At 37.4% G+C, this 27,523-nt stretch overlaps 1 protein-coding gene across 5 annotated transcripts in view; it reads left to right on the top strand.

The window, feature by feature from the left end:
- Nucleotides 1–525: 525 nt before the first annotated feature.
- Trps1 (transcriptional repressor GATA binding 1) overlaps nucleotides 526–27,523 on the top strand; it is a 239,394-nt gene continuing 212,396 nt past the window's right edge. Inside the window, exon 1 of one of the 5 annotated variants that reach the window (XM_013357335.4) lies at nucleotides 526–682. Coding sequence is in view for 1 of the 5 variants with exons in the window: in XM_040293716.2 (XP_040149650.2) it covers nucleotides 2,283–2,292 (10 nt within the window). In the remaining 4 variants the exon portion in view is untranslated. Of the gene's footprint in view, nucleotides 683–1,074; nucleotides 1,626–1,877; nucleotides 2,293–3,067; nucleotides 3,189–27,523 lie in introns of those variants that run through there. The other 4 variants (XM_078016767.1, XM_078016769.1, XM_040293716.2 and 1 more) reach the window with 4 other exon arrangements.

Below are 27,523 nucleotides of genomic sequence, written 5' to 3' on the forward strand. Positions count from 1 at the left end.
AATCATTCTGTCGTTTAGAGAAGGATGTTTCTCGTTTTAGCACAAAATTAGTTTTAAACTGACTTTCACCAAAGGAAAAACATGCCACTTAAAGTCACCCAACTGAAGAAAAAAAGTCCAAATGCCCAAGAAATGTTTACTTGGTTTTTAACACCTCCTATACTTTGAATCCTGTCATGGTAATGTTTTATGCATTGTTGATCTTTAGAAGTTAAAAACAAAAAAAACACCGCTCATTTCAGTAAACTTTATGTGGAGGCAATTTCTCTTAATGAGAAAATCTGGAGATGTGAAGTAGGAAAAAGAATGTCATGCCAAATCCAGCGTTCCTTATCTGCCACTAAAACCCCAAAGAGCAGCATGTATGAATCTGGCAGTATTTGAATAATGTTCCCATTCTATCTATTTTGTGATACCCCCTTAAAGCACCCATTGAGCTTCTGCCTTCTCCTCAGCTCAGAAAACCATAGCAACCTCAGTCCGCACTTCTCCAACTCAGGATAGAGTTCAAGTTGTTCTCCTGCAGCCCTCTTGCCATCAGAACATGGGAAACCCTGACCACCGACGACGAGGTGTCCCGAGACTTCTCGCCACAGATAAAGGGCGGGGGAGGGGGCGCACACGCACACAGGAACCGTGCGTCGTTTAATTGAGAGGGCGAGGGAAAGTCACCACCGAAAAGGTAAGAGCACTTTTAAAGAGTTCTTTGAATTGTTCAGGACAGCATCTCCGAGTGTTGGGGGAACGTCGCCTTGGCCGCCACGCACTGCCTGCCCCCCGCGCACCCCCCACACCCCCAAGGTAGGTCCTCGTCTTTATCGCTTTATTCCCAAAGCGTTCCGATTTTTCCTTCTTTTCCAGCCCGCACGTTCACACGTGGGGGTGGGGAGGCGGCGGGGAGGCGGGGCGGGAAGGTGGCCGAGCCCCTGCCCCGCGCCGCGCTCATTTGCGGCGCTCAGACTCGGGCGAAGTTCTCGCGCAGCCGGCTGGCCGCGGCCGGGGCCGGTCCCGGCGGGCGGCGGCGGCGGGTGCTCGGGGCCGGGCGGGGCGGCGGCGGCGGCGGCGGCGCGGGGACGCGCGCTCGCGCTGTCTCTTTAAGGGAGCTCGGTCTGGGGTGGCGCTTTCCTCCGCGAAGGCTCCTTTGATATTAATAGTGTTGGTGTCTTGAAACTGACGTAATGCGCGGAGACTGAGGTCCTGACAAGCGATAACATTTCTGATAAAGACCCGATCTCACTGCAATCTCAAGCGTCCTCTTTTTTGGTGCTGCTCGTTTCTCCAGACCTCGCGTCCTCTCGATCGCTCTCTCGCCTTCCTATTTTTTCTTTTCTTTCTTTCTTTCTTTTTTTTTTTTTTAAACAAAAAACAACACCCCCTCCCCTCTCCCACCCGGCACCGGGCACATCCTTGCTCTATTTCCTTTCTCTTTCTCTCTCTCTCTCTCTCTTTTTTTCCTAAGGGGGGGGAGGGAAGGGAAAGGGGGGGAGGCAGGAAAGACCTTTTTCTCCCCCCCCCCCCAATAATCCAAGATCAACTCTGCAAACAACAGAAGACGGTTCATGGCTCTGGCCGCCGAGCCACCATCTTTCGGGCTGCCGAGGGTGTTCTTGACGATTAATCAACAGGTAAGGAGGGGAGGCCCGGCGGGCCGCGGGGCCGGGGCCGGGGGCGCGGGGGGCGCGGGCTGCCCTCGCCCGGCTCCGGGCGCCGCGATGCGAGTGCTGCGCCCGCGCGTGTGTGCGCAAAATGTGGGCGATCGCGAGCGGGGAGCCCTGGGAATTAAAAGTGACTTTCTTTGAAAAAAAAAAAAAAAAAAAAGCAGAGGGAGAGTGTGCAGAAAGCCAAGCGCAGGCTTCTCGGGTTTCACATGCATTTTCTTTCTTCCTTTCTGCGCGTGTGATTTCTTTCTTTCTTTCTTCTCTTCTGCTCTCCTTTCCCCGCTTCCTTTCCTCCTTTTGGTGGGTCTGAGGCGACTGAGCCTTGGAAACCAGCGACTTCAAACTGCAGTAGCCCCTGGAGTCAGGAGGGTCAAGTTCAGCCGCCGGGGAGGAGGAAAAACAAATCCCCATTTGCCAAAAAAAGAAGTTTCAGGCCGGTGCCCCCTCCCCCTCGCAGCCCCACTCCCCCTCGCTGTCTCTTTCTGGCTGATTTTAATTCTCTCCTACCGGGCGCAGCGGAGGAGCTGGAGGTGGTTGGACCCGAGGGGCCGCCGCCGCCGCCGCCGCCGCTGCCGCAAGTTTCCTGGGGGCTCCTGACAAGCGGGGAGCAGACTAGGCACCGGCATGCAGAGTAGTAAGTTGGGCAAACTTGGGAGGGTCGGGAGGGGCTCAGAAAGGGGCCTTCGTGTGGTCCCCAAAGTGGGGAAATAGCACAGGACTGGCTTTGGCTTTGAAGAGTTTACAAAGCCAGGCTTCAAACTTTTTTCCCTTAAAGGCCCAGCTGGGGCTGGAGAAGGAGGGTGTCGCATCCCCTTGATGCACCCGCCTCTGAGCGGCACAGGGCAGCCTGGCCCAGGGGTCTGTGCCCTGTCGGTGCCATGTGGCGGGGCCTTGCAGCCTGGGAGCTTCCGTAGGGGCTGAGGAAGGGGAAGACTTCCTCTGCGGTGCGGTTGATGCACCATGTGTCGCGCGGGTCAGGGGACACTGGCCGGTGATTAAATGCCTGACAGCGGTGGGACATCCAGGCGGACAGGAGCTTTGCTTTCTGTCTAGTTCCTGTTTGGGCTGTAGAGTCTGAAACGCATCTTTGAAAGGCCAAGGCAAACACCGCTGTCCCTCCAAATAACTCCAGGATTATAGGACCCCATGAATAATTTGAGGGTGAGGCGGAGGTGGGAGCTGTTTGAAGTGCAAAGCTGTTTTTGTGGCTGGAAAAGCTTTTTTGTTTAGTACCTGTCTGAGATAGTGGTGTTTCCCTTTTTCCCCAGGGAAGTCAGTAACTGTTTTATGGCCCTAGGACTCTAAAGCAATTTAAGTTAGAGGGCGACAAGGACTGGTGGGGTTTCAGAGGGAATCTTGGACTTATTAAATTTTAGGACCTGCTTTACTTCCCCATATCTTTTTAGGCCCCAGAATTGATACTTTGAAAGTTTTTGAGTAAGAGCGATGGATCTTATTGATGAATCAAAATTATTATAGAATATTCATCCTTATCCTATTTTGGAAAATCACGGCTAGAGTTTAAGCAAGGTAAGTGAAGTGAGAAGCTTAGCGGAATAGTCAAATGCGAGACAAGTTAGGCCGATTCATTGAACTTTTGTAGATTCATTGAACTTTTGTAAACCTACCAGGTGAACAAGGAAAGAGCTGGGGAGAGATAATAAGTACAAAAGCAAAATATAGATAGGGCCTGAGACAAAATTATAAGAAATGATAATTCTAGGCCTGGTTGTTGGCTAAATTTGATGGCTCAAAGCAAAAATAAAATAGGAACCCTCCAATAACTCTTCAAAGTCCTCCAGCTCTGAAGCTAAAACCTATGGATCTGGCTGGCATCATGTTTCTTTCCTTCTGGTTTTAGGAAAAGTTGATCATTTAGACAGGGCTGCCAGAGTTAAAAATGCCAGGGACAGTAAAGGAAAGTAATGCGGGCAGCCAGCAGTTCTTGACGTGGACAAAATGAGAATGAAAGTTTTTGAGCTCACTGTTAAGTTTCTTACATGTTGCTCATTTGCCTAGCAGACGTTCTCAGCCATCCCACCGGTTAATGTGAAAAAGCAAAGGATCTAAAATAATCATGCGGGCTTTTTTCCCCCCTTACCCCAAGTATGCCAGGGTTGTGAATAAATACAGGGTTTGTATGGGAAGATGAAGCGTTTCCTGTAAGTTCTGATGCTGACAGCACAGTCTGGAAATGATACCAAAATTATGAGGATTTTTTTTACCTTAAGTGAAAGTTTATTAATGATGTGCTGAATCTTAAGAAGTTAAACATATAGTTCTTAGCGTTTATCTCTCTTTAGATTTCATAACTTCCTTTTAAAGCTGTACCCTTCGATAAAAACATCTCCAGTCAGTTCAATAGTCAGGGCCAATAACGTGCTAAAGTTTAATGATTATTTCTGGATATTAATAATGTGAAAATAAAACACCCGAGGAGGGAATAGAATTATAGTGCCAACATTCCGACTTGATTTCTCTAAATGTAAGGCATTCTGAAGCTTCATGAGTACTCTGTTGGCAAAGTCTTATTTACCATCCGTGAGCTGCCGTTTATGGCTTCCTGATTTATCTGTTGTAAGTTAGGATATGTGTGTGCAGAATGCTTTCACACACATAATAACCAAGCCTGACACTCTCTAAATAAATGGTGGAACACAGCAAGTGCCTAATACATAGTTTGTCACTTCTTTGAATTTTAGATGCTGTTAGGGTCTCTGGGACTGTTTAGATTTTGTCTTTTGTGTCTTAAAGGTAACACTAAAGAAAAGGAGGAAAGTGTATAGCATCTGTGAAGTCTGGGTTGAATTCAGAACTGAGCATATTTGACGACTACTTATATTTTAAATGATTTTATAAAAACTTTCTACCCACTTGCTTATAAAACAGCTTAGGATCCAAATCAGTATGCACATTCATAAGTCAGTTATATGTGGCCCTACCATATTTCAGTATTATTTTTACTTTTCTTTTAAGTCATATACTACTTGTGAATTTATTCTGATTTCCACAGTGGAGATCTCTGTAATACACATAAGGAGATCTTCATTCAAAGGAAAACCTTCAAGCCAGGGAGATGAATGCATCTGTGGAAAAGCTGCTTTTAGGAGTCTAGTATTTCAATGATGTTTCTATTATTGTGATGATGATGAGATGTGTATGCATATGTGTTCGGAGATAGAAACCACACTTTTAATTTAATGACTTTTGCATTTTTTTAACTAAAAAATAAGCCAAAGGGTGTTAGATTTTAATAAACTCTTGCCTTCCTGTCTTTGTTGAAGTAAATAAACATTACTGAAAGTTTTAAAAGGACTTGCAAAAAATTGTTCTTGGACTAGAACTTTATTTCATTTTGAAATTGGGATCCATGATGATAACTGGCTTTTAAAACACTTTTCATGCTATGTGGATTTAAAAATTATTATTATGTTTTTTACTTCAGTACTTCCTTTGATGGCGAGCAATCATCTTACAACACTATGCTGTTGTGTATAAAACAAAATAGACTTTAAGAAGGTTATGGGCAGGTGTCTATAATTGATTTAAAGGGAAATTATTATTTTTGTAATAAGCAATGCACTTAAAATGACTGGCTTACATTAAAACATATTCTTATGAAGATATTCTCTAGTGTGTAAAATGAAGCCATTCATTCAACAGACTGACAACTTTCCACTTGATATTTGCCTTTGCTTAATTTAGTTTCCGCAGGACAGCTAGTGTGGTAGTCTGCATCTGTTTTTGGCAGGCGTAGAAAACTATAAACTCAGACAGTTCTGTCCCAAATATTGCAGCTCACAGTTACAATCAATTTGATAAAAACAGGCAAGTTTTATGGGCTTATTTTCTGTTGTTCATCCTTGGTCAAGCTTCCAGGTAACAGAGGTTTCTCTTTCTTCCTCTTTTGCTGGTTATGACTACTAATACCCTTGATGACTAGTTCTGAGTCTTGTTTACTCATTTATCTTCCTGATTTACTAGTTATTGATATTTGGGGAAATTAATAACAGCATATCTAGACTTGGGTTTTACTTTGGTTGTGTATCTATGGGATAACTATATTTGTCTTTTGATATCATACAGAAGGAAGTGAATTCTTTGTTACTTTAATAGTTATGATTTATGGGATTTTAGAGCTCCCCAGTAAATTTAATATAAAGACGCTCTTCTAGCCTTTGCCAAGCAGAAATTTAATCTAATTCTCTTAGGGTACTTATAATGGTCACATATATTAGAGAAAGACTAATACACTTTATATTTTAAAAAATTGGGCAGCTTTAAAAATAATTATCAAAATCATTTGTCTCCTAAAAGCTTTAACTAGTTGATTAAAGTAAATATGTTGAAATATCAAGTATTGTTTTATGGTACTGTTCAGTAACAAACAGTGCTATAGAGAGAATAAATGCTTTAAAAAATTTATCCTTGGGTGTAAGTGGATCCAAAATCAGTCATTAATTTGTATAGAATATTCTATTATTTTTGACTTTTATAAAAGTAATGCCTTTGATATTATAATTATGGTCACTTTTTGAGTTGTCATATCACACAGTGGCTCTCATAGCTCTGAAAACCGAATCTGTTGGTCTTTGGTTTTTTGATAGATGTAATAATGTAGAATTTGATTTAGGTTAGAAAGAGATATTTGCACTTAAGAAAACTCTTGTTATTGAATTTGGGGATGGATCTTGGGAGGAAATTATTTAAATTGTTAAGTTAGTTAGATGAAGAAACCTGACTAGTGATAGTGACTGCAATTATAGTGGCTATTATAGAAGGGGTGTCTACTTTTGGTTATCCCACTTTTCCCCCAAGAGCACAAATCCAAGTAGCAAAAACAAAAATGAACTTATCTATGCACTTCAAGTTTGAAGCATCATTGGAAATCATTTTCTGATTCAAAGCTATCATTGAAATGCAGATATCATTAAAACATCCCAGAGCAGACATTAAAGATAGACTTGTCATTCTTAAGTACAATTTATTAAAAATAATAAAAATCTTTTAATTTTTAAAACGTTTCTATCTCTTTAAAAACCTGCAGTAAATACTTCACAAGTGGCTAGACACCTTCCCTGGTGGTTTAGTTTATACAAGTAGGAAACTTTCTCTCCTACTCTTTCTCTCTCTCTTTCTTGTTTTCTTTAAACCAACTGACGTAATGCCAAACTTTGCTTTAAAAGAACAGACAGAAGTAATTGGTAGCTTTTAACTTTTAATAATGTTCTGGATTGGTTTTAGTGGCCAAAATGCCATTTTTTTTTTTTTTTTAAGAAAAAGAAAAAAGTTCAACTAAGAACGGGCTTGTGGCCTGAGGAAGAAAGGCTCTGTTGATGCAGTTATTTTTATTCTTGTTTTTCAATCTGTTATTAAAAATCTTTCCTGCTGAGCACTGCTGGAGTTCTCCAATTGCTCTTTGTGATGGCTGGGCATTTCAGGTTACCGTAACTTAAACAGTTTTGGGGTTTTTGGGGAGAATGGGTATTTGCATTCCCTTATTTCTTTTTTGTTTGGGGAAAAAAAACATTGGTTTTGTTTCAATGAAGATTAAGTAAGGTTATCACTGGCAAAAGGTCGATGAGTAGTGTATATAAAGAATGCCACACCTGTTAGCAAGAGCCTAAAATGTGGAAATTTAGTTGTGACATTAATCACTTTTATGTGCAGAGGAAGGAAAATAGATGAAACTACCAAAATGCATTTTTAGATTGAAAACATAAGTTTTAAGGGTCCATGTGTTTCGACTAGAGTTTTTTTTCCCTTAGAATTTTACATGATATTTTTTAACCCTATTTATCAAGCAGTAATTTTTAGTTACCGTTTTTTTTTCTTTTTCTTTCTTTTTTTTTTTTTTTTTAATAGTTGTCTTCTCTCTTTCTGACAAGGCAAAGAGAACTTTCTGTAGTTAAGAGACATCTTGGTGATGTTGATTGACATCGGGCAACTTCCGAAATTGGCAGGCAAGAAAATCTTTTGTGGGGGCAAATAGACTTATGCCAGTATTTCCTTCCTTGGGGAAAAATCCTCCACCCAGAAATGGGGCCCTCCACCCCATTTGGTGGGTCAGAACTGAGTATCGACATTTCTGATGTGAATGCTTGCAGAGGTCTAAATCTTACGGTTACTTATCTTGGACTTTGTTTTTAATCCTGAATTTGTTCCTGTGATTTTTTTCCCCGTTCCTTACTCAGACCTTATTTAAGGAATAATACATATTGAAAATTCAGCATTGAACACAGGAGGAGTAAACTCTTCGAGGCTTTTATAATTATGAAAAGCATTCTGCATATTTAGGGCCCTTCAAGTGTTCTCCGCTTAGATATTTAACAGTTTTGATTTACTTGATGTGCTTCTCAGATTTTCCTGTGAAAGCTGCAGACTTTATTCCCATCCGAAGTATTCCATCTTTGCTAACTGCTCTTTTACTTACGAATTTGTCAGGAAAACCTTAAAAGAACTTGAGCTGTGTGTTGTTCATATCAGCGCAGTGGAAGTTTCTTGGAGTAGGTCTTGATTTACTTAATTTTTTTTTACAAAGTTTTCAAACATAAATATCAAGTTATGAGTATGTCTTCCATAGATTTTTATTTAATGAATGTTGGTTTGTTACTTCAAAACTGATGGGAGAGTAATAAAGTTTAGGAAGAAGGGAAAAAGGCAGAGGGAGGTATTTGGAGCTATGGTCCTTTAATATCAGCAGTTTGTTTACTGTTGAGTGGTGGGGAGGGGTTGGGGGAGGCTTTGTGGAAGATGATACAAGAAAAAAAAAATCCATCAATTGCGCATATGATCCCCTCCCCTTAAGGTTTACTTAAACAATATGTTTCGGTTTTGCCTCAAACCATTCTGCACCACCTCTGCTCCAAGAATCCACCACTATCTTGGTTCCTGGGAGATTAAGGATGACTCTTTACGGTATATAATGAACAGCAGTATTATTTGAACAAAGGTAATGTATTTTGATTTGTGTAATATTTTGATAGTAGTGGGCTACCTATGAGGGGAATTCTAGCAGGGTAAATACCTGCAAGTACTTCAGGTATCACGATAGCACTGCGTTTAAATTACTGCGGTCATATATGTATGCTACTGTAGGTGTGTTTTATATCTGTAATGCATGTAATATTGCTTAGATACACCTTAACGGTGGACTTTAATATGCTGTAAGAAACTCTGTACTTTAAATGTGAATCTTTTAAGGAGCTTCCTGACTTTATACCTTTTAGAAGTTTGAAGTGAATATGGCGGTTTAACATTGTGAATCCATTGTTATCATAATACTTACATATACTCTGAATTTACTAAGAAATTTGAAAAGAAGAAAAAGCTGTAAATCAAAATGCCCCCATGCAGTGTTTTTTAAGAACTGCTTCTGAGATCATTTTTCAAAAGTTCCATTTCCGTGGAAGGGAGCAGGGAAGTGACAGTGCTGTTTCTGGATATACATTTTATGGACTAGAACTTTATAGTTCACAATTCTATCAGCTCAAAACGTTATGTAGAAATAATATGGAACATGTAAAGACTCTGTACTATGATCCTATGCGTTTTTCCCTAGGGTGATGGATTCTGTGCGTCACCCAAATGTGATGCTATTTGCCAGGCTTGTAATACTGGTTTTGAGGGTTGCTGTATGTCCTATTTCATCAAGCAACACAGTACAACAACTTTGGTATCTAGGTAATTGACACAGTCAAAATAGGCTCTGGAAAATGTTCCAAATACTTTTAAGTAAGTCAGAAGCTAACATATATGCAATTTATTTAACACTTGAATAAACAAATGATTCATTGTCTGCTCTTTAAGCCTTTTATAGTAGATAGTGTTAGAAGGAAATATACAAGTGTCCACAGTTTATTTTTTGTTTCTTTTTCTTTAATTTGAAGAAAGCATGGTCCTCTTATTTGCCTTAATAATTACTTTATCTGTAATTACTTTGTATTCATGATAGCAAGTAGTATAGTATTATAAGGAATAATAAGCATTTATATTATCTAATATACATGTCCCAAGTTTTAAAAAACATTACTACTATTATATAATTAAATTGAATATTATAATGATAATGAACCAACATAGGGTGATAGATGACATCACATTGTTATTTGTACTTTAAATATATTTTATATATAGCAATAGATAAAAAGTGTTTTGATCAAGAGCTGTTTTACCTTGTAGAATTTGTTCAGAGTATGAAGCTTACAAATCAGGGAAGATTCATAATATAACATGCAGTGTAGCTTTTTGTTAATTCTTGTGAATCACCATTTCAGTTTCTCTGTATTTTTTCAGGAACTTAGATAGCCCTATGAATAGTGTAAATATGTGTGGCAGAAGTTAGCTTGTGGAATCTAATTTTTCTGTTACATGATGCAGTTTATGTACAGAGGGATTAAGCCTTACTAATTCAGGGTTGGCTTTTTTTCCCTCTCTGGGTTATGCAAAAGGCAGCATATGAATTTGTGACTTCATAATACCTAAGTATGCCCATGTACGTGTACTCGTTTGTGTTCTCACTCCTATAGAATATTTTTGCATTACAGGCTTTACATGGAATTTTACCATATTACATATTTTTTGAAATGACCTGAGTCTCTCTAATGTGAATTGAAATTATTTAGTGCATCCCAACACCTATTTGAGTTAATTTAATTACCATTTTAGTTCTGAAATGAGAGTGAGATTGGTAAGGCAAATTAAAAACCAAATTCTACTTGTGTGCACTCTCTGATGTCATTATCCACACATCATCTTCAGCTCTGCAAGATGTAGAAATAAATACATCAGCCTACTTGTCTTTCAGTACTGTTAGGTAGTTCTGAACATATAAAAGTTCCTAAGAGACGTTGGCATTTGTTTTTGCTTTAATTTGGATGCCATTAAATATTTTAGAGAGATAATTAGCTGACTTTACTTTTAAAAGATACCTTTCAGTTTGTGGGCTCAGGGCTGGGCATATATATTAATTTTAATAATCCATATTACTTAATTTCTCAATATATTAGTTTATTTTTGAATTGTTAATAATACTTTATCAACTTTTAAATTTTAACCTAGTTTACTGAAAATTTGCAGAAAGTAAAACCAGTTATTTCTTTATGTACCTTTGAGATCTTTTAAAATCATATTGTATTTGGTTGCTGAATTTGTTAATAAATAATTATAAGAGTGATTATGATTATCACTGGATGGATATCCCTTTTTAGAGATAATTGCAAAACTTGCTCCTTAGTTCTGCAAACCAAGGAAAGTCGTGGAAAATTAGGTACAAATAGCCAGTGCGAACAGTTAAGCAAAGAACTTATATGAAGTATTATTTTCTGTGATTTATAAACAAACAGTAAGAGGTGTTTCTCCTTTGCATTTAGAATGTTTCCATTACATTCTCTGAGTGTAAGATGTGGTAAATTACTTTTAGGAACTCACTGTCGTTTAAACCTCAATTACAATAAACTGTTTATTTTATTCTGTATCCCATCACGTTAATTCTATTTTAAATGTCTTGTTCTTAAGACAATTTATACTGTTGAAAGAATGCCCTAATTATTTACAACATATTTTCCTTTTTCTTCGTACTTTGATAATCTGAAAGAAAGCTGTAACTTAGATTTTTAGACCAATAGTAAAAATCCTATTGTACACATTTTACTTGGAAATCTGTGCATGATTGTGCATGTTTGCTGTCACACACTTAACCCTTTCATGTTACATGTGTTTACTTGTGTATGTGTCTTGCACTTTTTACTCTGCAAATAGTTCAGTTTCTCATAGTTAATGTTGAATTTTGTTCATCTCTGCTCTTCTCACTGCCTCAGTAATTCAGTGTATTATTGGCCATAATGAAATTGTAAGACTGAGACCAATAATGATTAGAAATGGAGATTGGGGACAGATATTACTTCAAGCAAGTTTTCCTCCTTTTTTTGTTGTTTTCTACATTTTTAGTTCCTTTTTAAAAGGATATATATGTACCTATATCTGAACAGAAGGGGGACTAAGATACTGTACAACCCATAATCATGTAAAGAACTATCGCTACAGATGGATTTATTTATTTATTTATTTACTTACTTACTTTTAACATGGAAAGCTTTGGCCTCTTTGCCTATGGCCCTTGGGGGTTCTAGATAAACCCCATTGGGGTCATACTCATAGTTCCTGGCTCCTTGTGACAAAAAGTCTTCTCTAGCTTCTGGTAGGCTACTGTGCTATGTTCCTTCAGGAGAGGAAGGTCCTGTGAGTTGATTTGGCATTTGGAAGTACAACTAGAAAACTAGAGTCTTTCTTTCTGAAAATCCTCTGGATGATTGTCAGAAGAGTGAGCAGAGATCCTGGGTTGCATGATACCGTTGATTTTAGGATACTAGAGAAAATTATGCTCAGACCAAGCATGTTTCCTCTGGATTATTCTGCCATACCTTATTACCATTTTTTTCTTTCCCCTTTTTACCCCGTTTGAGGTCTAATATTTCAATTTCTGTAGGAGTAAGGATTTACCCTTTTAGTTGAAGAATGTACCAGCTGTAGGATTTTTTTTTAAACCTACATTTCTTTATAATATGTATATCTTAGGGGGAGCAGTGTAAGAAGCTTACATACAGTGAAATAATAATTTGGTTTTATTGTTTGCTGTTGAACAGGCCTTTGCTACCCCATTCCTATGAGGAAATGCATTGAATGAAATTAAATAAAGTTGTGGTATAATTTGGAAACAATTATAAGCACCAACTGTGACATATTTCTGGCAAAAAGATTAAGGCAATTTTAGTTACTCAGTACTTCTACCCAACTCTGTATTCCAAGTTTATAAATGTGAATTGGACCATTCGATCGTGAATGATGCTTGAAAGGCCTGTTATCTTGATTTAGAGAAGAAGAGTTCTGTAAAAACTCTCACCATCAGTCTGTTTTAGATTCACAAGAAGTAGAAACGCCAAGTATCAGGTTATCAATGCTTTGAGGTCTTTAATAAAAAGAGTTTTACTTGTTGTTTGTGGTGGCTGTACTCAATAACATCAAGCCCAGGCTGCTTAACATACTTATGCATTGAGCTACTATAGTGTAATAAATGATCATATTTCTATCAAGGTTTAGGGAGTAACAAATCTAGAATAGTAGCTATCCACTAAGCATAATTCTAAGGTTTGGAATTTGCAGCTGATTCTTAGGAACTGTGGCATGACTATCATATTAGGTACCAATATTCAGACTGATCACCTTTTATAAAAGTTCTGTCTTTCATGTCCAGGATAATATAGCAGTGAATGTTTGCTTTTTGTGTGTTTTGTCTCTAAGCAGAGGAAACTGACAGTTTTATGTGTTAAGTGCCGAAAGTTGTTCTTGGCTAAGCAGTCCCAGAGTTAATCACTGGGATGTTAACTTGAATTTTCGTCTTTAAATTTTTTTTTTTTTATTTTTAAAACAAAATATGCTTCCATTATTTCCAAATTGACATCCTGTGTTCTGGATTGGTTTTTAGAGAAATGTTTTCCAAATTCTCTTGGGTTGCATGAAGTCCATTGATTTTGAAATGTTTCAGTGTAGCTTTTAGAAAACTTTTTAGCAAGGATAGAAAATATTTAATCTTATTGGCATTTTCTTACTATAGAACCCTTGTTATTTCCCATGAAACACAAATTAATTTTGCATTTGTTTCATATTTTTTTAAATTTTGTGTTATCATTTTAGAAATTTTTGATGCATCTGATTTCAGTTCACCTGCCACACCTTGATAGGATATTTTGGTCATTTCTTGAGGAGTCACTATAGGGAGAAATTATTTTTTGTGTTATTTTTACCGTATTATTTTTAATTAAAAAAACCTGGGGTTTTTGGAAAATCATGTATTTATTTATTCTCTGTAATTAATTGAAAAAATTCTGCATGGTATAAAACAGTATGCATTTAGTTGTTTCTCATTCAGAACTTATGCGTTTTATACCTAAAATTTGATTGAAGGAAAAGAAAAATCTTTAGCCAGCGTTAGATTCTCTTTCAGATCATTTTGTAGAATTTTTCAAAATTAATAAGAAAATGTAAAAACATCGTTAATGCATAGGGTAAAAATTAAATCTGTACCTAAAGTGGAAACTTTCATGTAACACAGTTTTGTGCAAAGACATTTTAGGATAAAGAAAACTTTCTCTGGTTTCGCCTGCATCCCCCGCCTCACACTGCTGTACTTAAGATGATCGGCATTCTTAAATTATAATCCTGTAAAGCAAATAAAGCTTTTTCCATAAAGAAGTAACAGCTCTGCTTCTATATCTGTAAGACTATAACACACATTTTTATTTGGAATAAATGCATTAGGCCCTAAGGAAGTTGATACTGAGTTGTAAACTTAGTATCCCTAGCACTTCCCCATACTGTTTCCTGAAAGGAGGAATTGACTGCAGAGGGAACATTATTTTCACTCCGTGTGGAGTGCATTTGACAGTAATTTGTGTCTCCACTGGTAGAAATGCGAACACTTCAACCAACCACCTCCTTGTTTGTCTCTTGTGATGTCAGGCAAACATTTTGCCAAAACTTCTGGTCCAATGTAATCACATCAGGATTGTAGAATCGGGATAATGTGATAATTTTATCATGTTTAATGTGTCATTTTTAGACAGTATAATTAAAAAAAAACTATTCATAATATAGTAGGAAATCCAGTACATTGTTTTTAGGTTTAATTCAAAGCCTCTAGATACTGATGCATTTCATCTTCTTGAAATGTACAAGAGGAGGGTTTATTTGTGTGAGCATCGTTGTAGAAATAATTGGTCCATTTTGTCTTGACATAAGCTGATCATGTAAAGCTATTAGTAACTTTGAGCCCAACGTTACGTACACTTTATTTCATTAGGTCACTTTAAGAAAACCATGTACAAAAGGAAATATACAGAAGAACAGATTAAATCACCTGAGGTTAGATGTAGAATAAATGGCGTAACCTCTGATAGAATTGTAGTTCTGTGATTTTGCTCTAAAACCCCAATTCTTCTGATGATGGACATATTGTACCTGCACCAGTGTATAGTGTATTCTGCTTCCTACCAAAGGATGAAATAGGAATCTAGACATGAGATGTTTTAGTAGTTTTGTTATGGAGAGTAGACCCTGGTCAGTGAATGAATCTTTTCTTAATGACTGGACCTTCTTCTTCTGGTGTGTTACAATCTGCTGTTCAAGTTTGATTTGATGTCTTGTTTGTTTTTCCTTAATATCAGGTATATTCAGAGCAATCATAGGGTCATATTTGAGTGATAGAAGGAGCTTGAGCTAATATCCATTTTAGCATAATCATCTTATTTTTCAAAGAAGGAAAATGAAGATAAAATTGTGTCTTTTCCCTGCTTGGATAAGTGACTGAACTGGTGTCTGATCATTGTCCTAATTATAAGTAAAATACTGTAATTAGTTTTTTTGAGGAAACCTACGTATTATTTAAGATTTGTTAGTTTTTATTTTCCTTCTGCAGATGGATATGAGAATAGAACAGAAAATGTCATTCATCACTGAGCAGTGATCAATTGATACGTTTCTGTATCAGTAACCTATGAAGATATGGGACTCCATTGTTTAATGTAGAAGTTATCACATAAGGCTAAGGAGTTTCTGCAGAAAATGTAGGTTTAGTGTTTCTTTTAAACATTTAGAAATAGGAACCTCATTGGATTCACTGATATAAAATCTAGTTGGTACTAAAATATTGGTTTTACCATGGTCATTAGTATGAAGTTATTTTGTGTTGCTTGTCTTCCTTTAAAATGCCTCCAGAATTTATCTATATGGATAAATTCTTGTTAAAAATGGTTCATTTGAATTAGAGAATTTTAAAAATCTTCCAGGAAACTGGACTTCTCTTTATTCATACAACCATAGGCTCCTGGGCAGGTTGGAAAATTGTGGCGGTAATCTGTGAGATTGGGCCTGAAATATGCAATTAGTTATTAAAACATGGTTGAGAAACCATTTATGGCATTTTACATAAACTCCATGGCATTTATAAAAACAAATTAATGAAAGAATAACAAAGAACTTTATTTTAAATGCTTTTCTTATTAGTCCTGTCTTTTGGAAGACACATTTCATTTTTGAATATATTGAAAGTGAAATATTATAAAAATATAAATTCAATGTCTTTATTTTTCTTTTAGAATTTCTTCACTCTCCATTTTTGGTTGTGTCCCCTAACTGTGTACAACATAGATATAATTAATATTCCTTTCTCGATTATAATTACAGAAAGAATTCCGTGTCTTAGACTTAAAAAGTCTTTTACTAAAATTTTTTGTTTCTTATCTTTTCAGTTCTAATTGTAAAATTACATCATCTAAAGGGCAAATGTAACTCCAGTACCCTATAAATGAAATACACAGTTTATAATCCCAGTATTGCTGCCATTTCCATTTCTGGGATTTAAAGAATTATGACTGCCATGCTGAATCTGATGTTGCTCGACTCTATCAGGGGTTGCTCCCGAAGTGACTTGGGAAAGCAGGAAGAAGCATCAGGCCCTGGGCTGGTCCAGCCTATGCATTGATCCACTTCATCCCACTGCAAGGTGAAGACACCCTCATTTCATTTCTATGTCTTTTAGCTAGAGGGCAGGCTGTCTTTTGGTTTGGTTTCTTTCTGGTGAAAAACCTTTATAGATGATTTGTAAATACTCTTTTAAAATGAAACAGGTTGCTTGTGGAAAATAATCATATTCATTTGTTGGAAATTATTAATTAAATCAGAAAATGAAGGATTGATTAAAAAAAGAAGTACTAAAATGGGTGACAGGGCCATTCTGACTTGGCCCTTCTGGTCATCCCACTTGAAATCTCCTCCTTGGTGTGGTGAGCGTACTGTATGAAGAAAGGCTGAAAACTTCCACTGTTATTGCATAACTGTCTAGTTCTCTCCTTTTTATACTACCATCTCAGTATAGATGAATTTGTTTTTCACTTTGGCTGTGAATTCTAAGTTAACATCAGATTTACAACTGATACAATCATAGTGAACACTCTGAATGTCTGCCTCATCCTAGATTTTCTTAAATGTTTTTTTGAGTTTATTTTTCTACTTGAGTCTCCCCTATGTAGCAGCTCTTTCTTTTTCTTATTTGACTTTAGGAAATTGGAAGCTTAGCATGTTCTCTTAACATAGATGAATATAAGCGCTAATGTTAGGCTTTGTTTACTACCAAGTTTTGTTGTTGTTGTTGTTAGTTCTTAAAATAGGTTCTATATATGTAAGATTTGAGATAAATTATTGCATTTTTTCTTTTTTATTTAAAAATGGAAATTCTTTCTTGATAAATCAGTATATACTGAAATTTATTTTACTTCCCCTGAATCACAACTGTGCTAATGCATTTACATACTTTTTGGTGAAATGTCTTTTCAGACATAAAGTATTATATGCTTATTCTCTTGACACATGTTTATGAACTAAGACTAACCTAGATGTTTATAGAAGGTAGTTAATGGCATTATCTTTTGTCCATCTGGATTATAATCCAATTTTAGTTATTTATGAAGCATTTTTGGAATGTAGGAAAAGTTCAAATGTAGTTTGGACTTAGCTAATGACGCTGATAGATAGGTTAGCTTTTAAACACTGGATGGCTTTTAGGTAACAATCAACAAATATTGAATATAATTCCTTTGATGGTTTAGAAAAATACAGGTGAAGCAAAAGGCTACTTTTTCATTTATTTCCAGAATGATTTCATCTTCAGTGTTACATGACTCGAAGTAAAAAATGTTGCTTCTTGAGATTTATTAATTAGAATTGAGATTTCTTAATTAGTCATATATGGTATCATTCACTTAAATGATAAAGCCTAATTAGAAATAAAATAAACTTAGAGTCAAGAAAATATTGAATGCCTCATTCTGGGTCTCATTTCACGTAAATCTCCATTTCTTAGCCATGTGGGATCTGCCGCGGTTCCCCAGTTTGTTAACTCTGCCGTGTGGCAGTCCCTAGTGGCCTTTCCGTATGGGGGCATCTCCCAGATGGACAGAATGCTGCCAGCCATTCTTGAGTGTCTCTTCTGGCCTGGCTGCTGGGGCACTGCATCTCTGCCACAATTGTTCTAGTCTGTCCTTGATTTTCCTCTTCATCTCTGCACTTTTCTTTGAGGATTTTATGCATTCAGCTTTTGATCTGAATGAAATAGCTAACCTGGCTCCAAGTCCCCATATCAGTGACCTTCAGCCTCCTTCAGTGCTTGTTTATAAGCTGATTTCTCCTCATTGGTTTGGCATTCAGGACCCTTTGATCTGCCTCCGGTTTACCAGTTCCATCAGTGTGACACCATGTATTCTTTTCTCTTTACAAAATGTTCTTTCCTCTTTATGAAATGCCCCTTTTCCAACCTTTACTGTTCTACTATTTCTGACTCTTGACTGCTATACTTCTTCCTGAAGTCTTCCATTTTACTCACCTAAACAGCCTTGTGCTCCTGTCTTTTTGTGGCTTCAGAATCCACTTGGCATTGCAAACTTGAAGAGAGTGAGATCATACCCAAGTCACTTTTGTTCTCTTTCAAACGCCTTGGATCCAGTAGTTTCTTAAAAGTGCTGTGTTAAATAGGCACATGGGGGAGGAACGCTTTGGACACCAAAGCATAGGGTTTTCTGGTGTTAAGAAAATTGTGAAATTGGGTTGTCAGGTTTCAGAGAGGGAAAGGATTATATGGTGTTGCATAATTAATAGACGCTACTTGAAGTTTGCCCTAATGTTTTGTTCCTAAAATGGAATACCACTGGTTACAACTTAGCATGTTGTATTTTGCAGTGTGCTTTCAAATCCCTTCTTTTATTGATTAATGTCATTTAACCAGGTGGGATATATCAAAGAAACTGAGGTATAGAGTCTCCAATATATTTGAAAACTATAGTAAGAGGAAAATGCAGACCGCATTGAGCATCTACTGGTACTACATTTGAGGTCCTGTGATAATGTATGATAAATGATGTGCCCTTAAAACATTAAGAATGGGCTGGGGTCGTGGGTCGGAGCTTAGTGGTGGAGCACTTGCCTAACATGCACAAGCCCTGGGCTTGATAAAAGAGTTGAATGATATTAGGCTACAAATTCATGAATCATAAATGCACAGTTTTAACTTACATGTTTGAATGTGTTTCAGCCTAAATTTGTCAGGCTGCTTAAGTATTGGCATCAACAGTGGCTAATGTACTGGCTTCGGGATGCAAGTTTCCTTTAAGTGCTTGGCGCTAGGGGAGAAGGATGATTCAGACCTTCAGAAGATCTAACTAGGATATTGATGAATACGGTTTGTTAAGAGCTGAGCTGAACCCTAGATAACACTGCTTTGGGATGCCCAGGTTTAGGGTAGAGAAAGGATATTGAATTTCCCTTTACTTTTTTTTTTTAATATCCATGTCTTCCTGAGAGATGACCAATGAAGTGATAACTGAATAATAGCTGCTGTGACATTTTTTTTTTCATTTTGGAGCAAGAATGCCTGGGACTTGTGAATGTTTTGAGTTTTATTAATCACTTTAAATTTTATCTTAAAAGCCAGGGAATAATTTTGAAGTATTTTTAAAAGACCACATCCTTGACCTCTATATAGTAGTTGTTTTTTTTTTAACAAAAATTAATTTTATCTAAGAATTGGAAGTCCCTTTGACTTAACATATGATGCTGTTAAGCACTTAAATATTATTTTAAACAGGTCTGGAAAATTAATAAGTCTTGCCATTATTGTACATTGCTAAGCCCTTATGGACACAGAATCATTAGAGGAAATCAAGGAGATGGTCTATTTAGTGAATTTGTTTGCTTCTAGAGCAGTTCATTACTCAGGACTTGCATCTCTCTGTTTGTTTCTTAAAAATGAAACATTCCAAAGCTTCCTAGAAACCTTAGCTAATTGCTTTTTCAAACAAACTTTGCTAATGTCCCTGATATCTATCCTTTGAAGGAGGTAGCTGGCTGGATTTTTAGAAGTAATGTCTGCTGCATTTTATACACTCTAAGTGACAGTAGAAAGTTTCACCGAAGAGTACATTCTGGTTAATAAGTAGAGGTTTTAAAATCCTCTGTACTTTTCCACAACTGAAGGGGTGCATACTTTTGGTTGAAAGTGAGTAGGAGAAATTTAGCCCTGCTGTTCTGGTAGCCTTGGTGGCTTAAAATTCTCTTTATTGCCATTTCATAATCCCTGACATGACTGTCGAGCTCTCATGTCTGCTAAATGCAGAAATAGAGGAAGGAAATGTATGTTTTGGCTCCATTAAAATGTTCCTTATCAGACTGTATGTAGGAGTGGATACTGTTGAAGATGCCTTTATTTGCCAGCTGGACAGCATGTGTATTGGGCTAGTTTCCTGTCTGCTAAAGCTGTATGGTGCCCTTTAATGATGGGAAGGAGGACATTATTAAATGTGTGGTGGGGCTTAGTTTTCACTTGTGAAAATCAGGGAGCAGAGGGCATGAAAACTTTGCCCAAAGGCTGGACACAGTTTGCATAGAAATGAGCTATGTGTAGTAGCAATGGATTTGGTAGATTCTTGGCTAGCACTGATCACTAAATAAATGGGACCACGGGCCCTTGGTGAGCCTCTTTTATAGGGGAAAGAAAAGCTGCTCATCAGGTTAGTTATCCCATCAGTGGCCACCTTGTGGATCATGGTTTATATTTGTTGAGCACTCTGATAAGTATATTGTCCACTCTGCTCAGTGTATTAGACTTTATCTGAGATAGAAAGTGCTGTCATCTTCATCTTATAGATACTAGGAAACTTCTTAGGGAAGTTTAATACATTGTCCAGACTACAGGTAGCAAGTGGGTAAATTGGTATTTGAACCCAAGCAGTCTGGACTAAGGCTGCATGAACTGTCCTAGGTTTCTCATCTGGTGGGAGAGCAAGGCTTCATTAGCTGTGTTGTCCAGCCTAGGGCTTTAAAGAGTAGGTGACTTTGTCATATTAACACTTTTTCAGTTTGTGTTCTTCGTAGGTTCTAATTCATTATCAGGGAGATAAAACCATCACCTTTATAGAGACCACATTAAAAATATTCTTTGTAATAATTCTGGAAACATCCAACTTACATCTTTCTGTGTAGATAGCTGCAATCTCCTATTTTTTTTTTAATCTATATTAGTGTAAGTAACCGCCTCTCTTTGGCTCCATTACAGTAAAAAGGCTGTGATCAGCAAACTCTTGTAAGGGGAAGTTGTTGAATGACATGGGGATGTGGTACTGTCCTGTTAATCTTCATGGCTTTTGTTTCTTAATGTATTTGCAGTCCTGAGTAAGTACTGCTTCAAATAGGGCCTTGACAGCCATGAATCCTGATGTGGCTTGTGGGTGTCACAAAGACATAAAGAAGAAACCTTGGTTTGGGTTATACTTAAAACAATTTTTTATCAATTTATTAGGTTTTTATCCGTTGGATTTAAAAAATTATATTTTCTGAAAGAGTTTTAAATCCCCAGCACGCTTTAATGGAAAATATAATCAGAACTAAACACCGAGAATACTCGCCTCCTCATTTTAAGGAGAAAAAAAAAAAAAAAAACCCAAGCACCGCAGATGAGTGACAGACATAGGATTCCATTTTCTTTGCACTGACTCTGGCGAAGCCCCGCTCCCAGTGAGCCGGCTGTCACTAGGAAGAGGCTGTATCTGCAGGCGCCGGGTGCTGGGGCGCTCCTGCTGGCTGGAGCCCGGCCCGCGGCAGCCACCACGCGTGCTCGGCCGGGCCGTGGGCGTGTTGTCGCAGGAAGTCCTGCGGAAGCAGTTGCGCGCAGCTCGCCGGTTGCCGCGCTCCCCGCCGCCCGCGCCCGCTGCAGCGGCGCGCGCCCCCGCCACCCAGCGCGCCCCTGGCACCTCGCGCGCCCCCGACGCCGCATTTCCTCCCGCGAACTCCCTTTCCTCGCCTTCTGCCCTGCTTCCTCTGGTGCTGCGGCCCCTCCTTGTCTGGACACTCGAATTTCCTTGTGCCAATCCCGGGATGGGTTTATCAACAGTGACTCATCTTTCAATCTTCTTCACCTGTGATCCTGGTGCAAACGGGAGGGACAGTTGCCAGTGGAGATAACTAAAGTACTAGGTTTTCCTTAATTAAAAATGGATTATTCGCCTGCAGATCAGTCACCTGCTTTCTCAGAGTTTTCAAGGAGCTGCTTCAAGTATTTCTGATTTTTTTTTTAAAGTTTATTTACTTAGACAAACGTTCTTGGTAGATGGAAGCATTATGCCTCATGTTTTCAGAAAGCTATGAATAAAATAAAGTCATGGTTAAATCACAATTCACATTATAAGGTGGTAATCTTATAAGCACAGGGAGCCCTTTTGGAGTGGTTTAGACTTCTGTACTTTTGGTGTTCTGAGAATTGAGGTCTTTTATAGTTTTCTTAAGTTACAAATTCAAGGCAGTTGTTGTGCATCCATCCCTGTGAAGATCTTTCCATTTTCAAGCTGATTCCAAAGTAATTGCTAAGGGAATGCTTTTTACACCTTCTGTGTTAATGTCCTTTTCTGGAAGCCCATATTAAGGATATATCATGAAACAGTACTTTTAGTAGAACTGCTTGGAATTCCTTACAACAACAAATGTCCAGCTATGATTGAATGTTACTGATTTCTATATTTTGTAGCCAGTTGCTTGTTTGGGGGCTTTAAGATCCTTGTGTGCCTGTTAGCTAAAGAAAAAATAATTGATATGCAATTGGATGTGATGTGACCTTAATTTTAATTTGCAGTCTGCAGGACCTATATATTCACGTCTGAATGAATTTTAAAATCGAAAACAATAAATAAAATAAGGAAATTTAGATCCTCCTTTTGGATTCTTAATAGGTTAACTTCTAGTATTGCTTTATATGGGGTGAGATTTTAAGTTGATATGGATTGATTTCATAAGACCCAGTGGTAAAACTAGAGATATTTTTATTAAAGACAGTTGTCCCTTGAACATATGAAATTATTTACTAGAGCAGATCTTTTTGAAGAAATATGTTTAAGAGGAAATCATAATGTTCTGATAAAAAACATCAGTATTAATAATTAATGTATATTGTTCTGTTCTCAACTCCTAAAGAATTATCTTGTTAAAACAACGGTACTAAAGTCAGCATCAGAAACCCTGGTTCTGATGTACAAATAGTAGACTTGTGCATTTTTCTTGCTGTTGGAGGACCATTCCTAGAGTACAGGGCATACCTAGTACTTCAGGGGTCATAAATGTGCATCAAATATTTTTTAATCGATTTTGTTTTGTTTTGCATTTTTCTGTAATCAGCACTTTGGCCTCTTTCCAATCTTATTTGTACTCTAGATATGCACAGTACAAATTAAACTAAAGAAGATTCAGCCATCCTGGTGCCTTTTGAGATGTGAAGTTGTCTGGAATAAGCTGATGTCCGGCTGTGTTCAGCATTACAGTGGGTTGTAGCTGTGTTTCCTTTCTGTGGTATGCCTGTTCTCTAGCCTCGCCCTACCTGTAGGCTGGAGTAACAATACCAGGGCACAGCTTTGGGCGGAAAAATCAATACAGGTAGCATATGTAAAACAGGTTTGGTGAATGCTGAAGGGCTGTGTGAATATTTATTTTAATAATGATAATTATAATTATTGTTCTGTCTCTAATCTTTTTAATTTCTGTACCATTAACTATGGGAGGGCTCATTAGACTGTTCAAAATGATGTTTCTAAGACCTTATTTTAACTTTTTAATTTAAAAAATAATATTTAGGATGTATGCAGAGTAGAACAAAAAGAATTCTAGCTGTCGACTCTCTCAGGAAGGAGTGGTGTCATATTCTTCCAAAGACTAGCTTAGTGTCATTCTCTTGTAGATTGTGTGGCTTAATTTCTTAGTTCTTTTGTGTTTGAGTTTCTGTGGTATAAGCTTTGTCCAGAATGCTGATTCAAGGCCATTCTGAATTGTAAACATTCTTAAAAGAAGTATTTTGGTGTTTTTCTTTTTTTTCTCTTTATATTGTTCCATCTGTACGTTATTCTTTGGGCCATTTGTGACCTATGTCTTTATTTTAAATTTTTTGTATTTGTATTAGTACTTGATTTCAATATGTGACTTAAAAAAGCAAACACATGACTTTTTGATATTCAGAGATTTCCCCTTAGAGCTTACTTTTGGTGTTGATTTCGTGAACCTTCTTCCTCTTCTCCAAAATGAGTCTTACAAAATTCCCCTTCAGAACTAATCACGGTCTTATTTGTCAATAGGTTGTGGTAACTTTGTCAGAAGATATCAGACCCTTTCCTGAGAGTTAGTGTCTCAGAGATAACAACTGTCTTGTGGTTCTCTCTGGGCATTTTAGAATTAATTTTCCTATGTGGGATATATGCCACATGATCATAAGCACTTTGTTAGTAATAATGACTTGTTATTGCTAAGATCCCCCAGTTTTTCTGCAAGACAATAAAAAAGTAGAAGTTATATGATTCTATAGTTATTATGGGAACCCTCCACATCAGAGTAATTCTGAGTTGTCATTTACAACCATGTATTCTTAATTTTTAAGCTGAGTACCCTAAAATTTCAAGGTGTGTGTGTGTGTGTGTGTGTGTGTGTGTGTGTGTGTGTGTATGTATGTGTATGTGTTCTCAAGAGGTAAGCATGCTTTTAACATCAGAGATAAATATATTAACAAAACATGTCTAAGTGAGTAAAAACTAAAAAAAAAATTTTAAAGGTTAGATTCTCAAAATTTTTTCTGTAAAACAGAGTGAAACAGAGATGTCATTTGTATTTTTTTAAGTGAACCATTGGAATTTTTTTTTTAATTTGATAGAAAAAATATCCCTGAGTGCACTAATCTTAATCTGGCTGGCAGGTGCTGCTGTCATATTGTGTATGGATTATAAAATTTACACATTTAGGGGCTTCTAGACTGTATGTAGACACCATTCCCTATATACTTTTGCTCAGCAGTAAATGAGTCAGTAGGTTTGTGTGTTTGGCTTTTTATTTATTATATTTTGTGTGTGCACAGTGTTTGTTAATAAGCAGTTTTATGTTTGAAACAGAAAACACATTTTTGTTGGAAATTAGGGAAGCTGAAAATGGAGCTTTTCGTCTCCACGTGACAGTTGTTCTTCTGTACAGAGCTTCAGTAACTGGAAGCCATCTCTATATGCTGGTAACTTGATAACCCATTTTGAAATGCATTTGTTGAGCTCATCTTGACTCCCTGTGCCTCTAATGAAAGGCATGTGACCATATAGACTGGAAGAATGGTTGGCTTCTACAGAGACCCTGCTGCCCCTTTTGGGCAGCCCTTAACCTGGCACCTACTAGTGGATTTGTTGAAACCGAGTTTTCCAAAATTTAAATGATGTCACGTTTGAAAACGATGCCAAGAAACAATGTGGCAGTTTCTAAATTTTGTGAAGCTAAAATCCCTGGTTACCAGAAAGAGTGCATGTCACAGATGAGTGGTTAGTAATGACTTCAGTTTAGCAGGAAAAGAGCAATTCCCATATGCTGATTCTAGTCTCATAACAAAGAATGTTATAGAAAGATTGCACAGTATTTAACAAGCTGTGAGTTAATGTGACAGTGTCAGTGTATCTAGTTCCAGAAGGATAATCACTTTACCATATTTCTTCAAAAATATTTTAAGTTATATTACAAAACAGAAAATTTGCTACAAATGAATCCAGACTGTGCTCCACCGCACCTCCCCAACTCTGAGTTACCAGTCCAGAATGTGTGCTCCTAAATACCTGCGTAAATAAATAAGTTTCATTGTCAGATTCAGCCATCATACAATGACTTATGTGTAAGAGAGTGGATGTAAATGGTAGTGTTACCTCCCAAGGCCAAGTCTGCAAGATTTCATCTCAAATGAATTTACCTCTCACTGAGAACAATACCCAATCTGAATGTAGACTACATCCTTTGACATTAAGGGCTATTTTAGAAATCAAAGAAATGAAGTGAAGTCGTCTTGCTTTCAGTTCTTTGGAAACACACTGGAGACAGACATTGCTATGTAGGTTTGTTAGATGTCAACAGTTCATTTCCAGGGCCTTCTCCGGAGACCTGGTCCCTCCTGTGTATGTTCATATTGGCACTCTGATTTCCTTGTGCCTATCTACCCTAACAAAGTGAGAGGATTTAATTTGGAACTGCAGACCTGGTTGTCTCTTGAAAACTGAGAACCTGATGCTATTCATTTGCTGCTGCAGAGGTTTTTAAAGACAGGCATGGGAGGAATTGTGGAGCAAGAGAGAATCTTACTTCCTAAGATCAGTGATTTGGAAAAAAAAAATGCATATTTGCCAATGTGAAAAAGCTAACTTTTTTCATATTCAGAATACTGGTGTGTTATTTCAGTAATGAACTTGTCTCTCAGTTAACATATATTTGGATATTGAGAGATCTGATTTGAGTGGAGGGTGATATATAAAATTAATAATCCATCATAAAGAATTTCTACAAGATGCCATCTATTTTTTCTTTGAAGGCAATTAAATTGATAATTAAATTATTTTCCAATCTTTCCATTGCTTAAGGCATTCCCTGGAGACAGTCTGTGGAATTAAGAGGTTCCGATGCTTCTGTCACATACTGCATATTTATTGTACGGTAATGTACCGTAATTGTAATGTACGTTCCTACTACTGAGTTTTGGCTACTTTAAGGAGTTACAGGATCCCAGTTTGTCAGAAGTAATAGTGCTCTTATCTCGAGTGCCTACCTCATGGAGCGGCATAGGCAACAGACTTTGCATAGCCAGTATTTGATTCACATGGGATTTTTCATACATAAACTCTTACAAAGAAAGATTGATTTAAAGCTCATTAATCAGTGACTTTTTAAAAAGTGAAAATAAATCTAGGGAAATTTACTTATTTTTCTATTCAAAAATGTTTCTTTACTTTTCCTTTTTAAAAATCATATAGCAGGGGCTGGGGTTGTGGCTCAGTGGTAGAGCACTTGCCTAGCAAGTGTGAGGCACTGGGTTCAATTCTAGGTACCACATGGAAAATAAAAAAGATATCATGTCTATGTACAACTAAAATATTTTAAAAACATGTGCTGGAGGTACCTCTTTTTCCCAGTGGATGCGGGCATCCTGAGGTACCTTCCTTTCAGCATACACAGGTTGTAGGGCTGCTCTGTGCTGCCTATTAGTAGGAGCTTATCCTCTAGTGGGACAAGAGTTGGAAGTATAGAAAAAAAATAGTATTGTGCCTTTTACAGTCAATTCCAGTGTTTTTTGTGTTTCTCATTTAATTTAAATTTCTTCTCTTTTTATTCCCTTAAAACAACTTTGTAAAACACGCAAGTTATACTTGCAGGAATTAAGACAATCCAGATGAAGAAGAGAATTAAAACCTGGCTTAAAACCACTACTTATTTTGGTTCATATGCTTGTATCCTTTTGATGTATGTGCTTCCAGGGCGTGTGTGTAACTGAGTGTGTGAAGTGTGAATTTTCTCTCTATTGTATCTTACCTTGGAAAAGAGGCAGGTTTATCAGAATTTGCTCTTGGCGGTACAAGGAATTCTCATTCATATTCTCTCTCTCTCTCTCTCTCTCTCTCTCTCTCTCTCTCTCTCTCTCTCCCCTCTTTTCTTCCAAGACCTATTACTGCAAACTTGAGAACAATGGCAAAGTTTTTGGCCTCAGAGGCAGTGTGGATTGGTGTTCAGGAGACCTTCGTGACCTTAGCACTAGTCACTATGGTTTACTCATTGTTCTCATATCTTCATGTTCTCCATCACAGACTCTTAGAAGAACTATTTTGGAATGGACACAGAAGACAAAGCTCTGCCTGAAAGAAACTTGACTTTGGAATGCTTATACTTCAAAACCAAGTTCTATCTGGGGGACATGAGTAGTTTCAGGGAGAATGGGTATAAGATGG

The sequence above is a fragment of the Ictidomys tridecemlineatus genome, chromosome 7, assembly GCF_052094955.1.
Source record: "Ictidomys tridecemlineatus isolate mIctTri1 chromosome 7, mIctTri1.hap1, whole genome shotgun sequence".
Classification (NCBI taxonomy): domain Eukaryota; kingdom Metazoa; phylum Chordata; class Mammalia; order Rodentia; family Sciuridae; genus Ictidomys; species Ictidomys tridecemlineatus.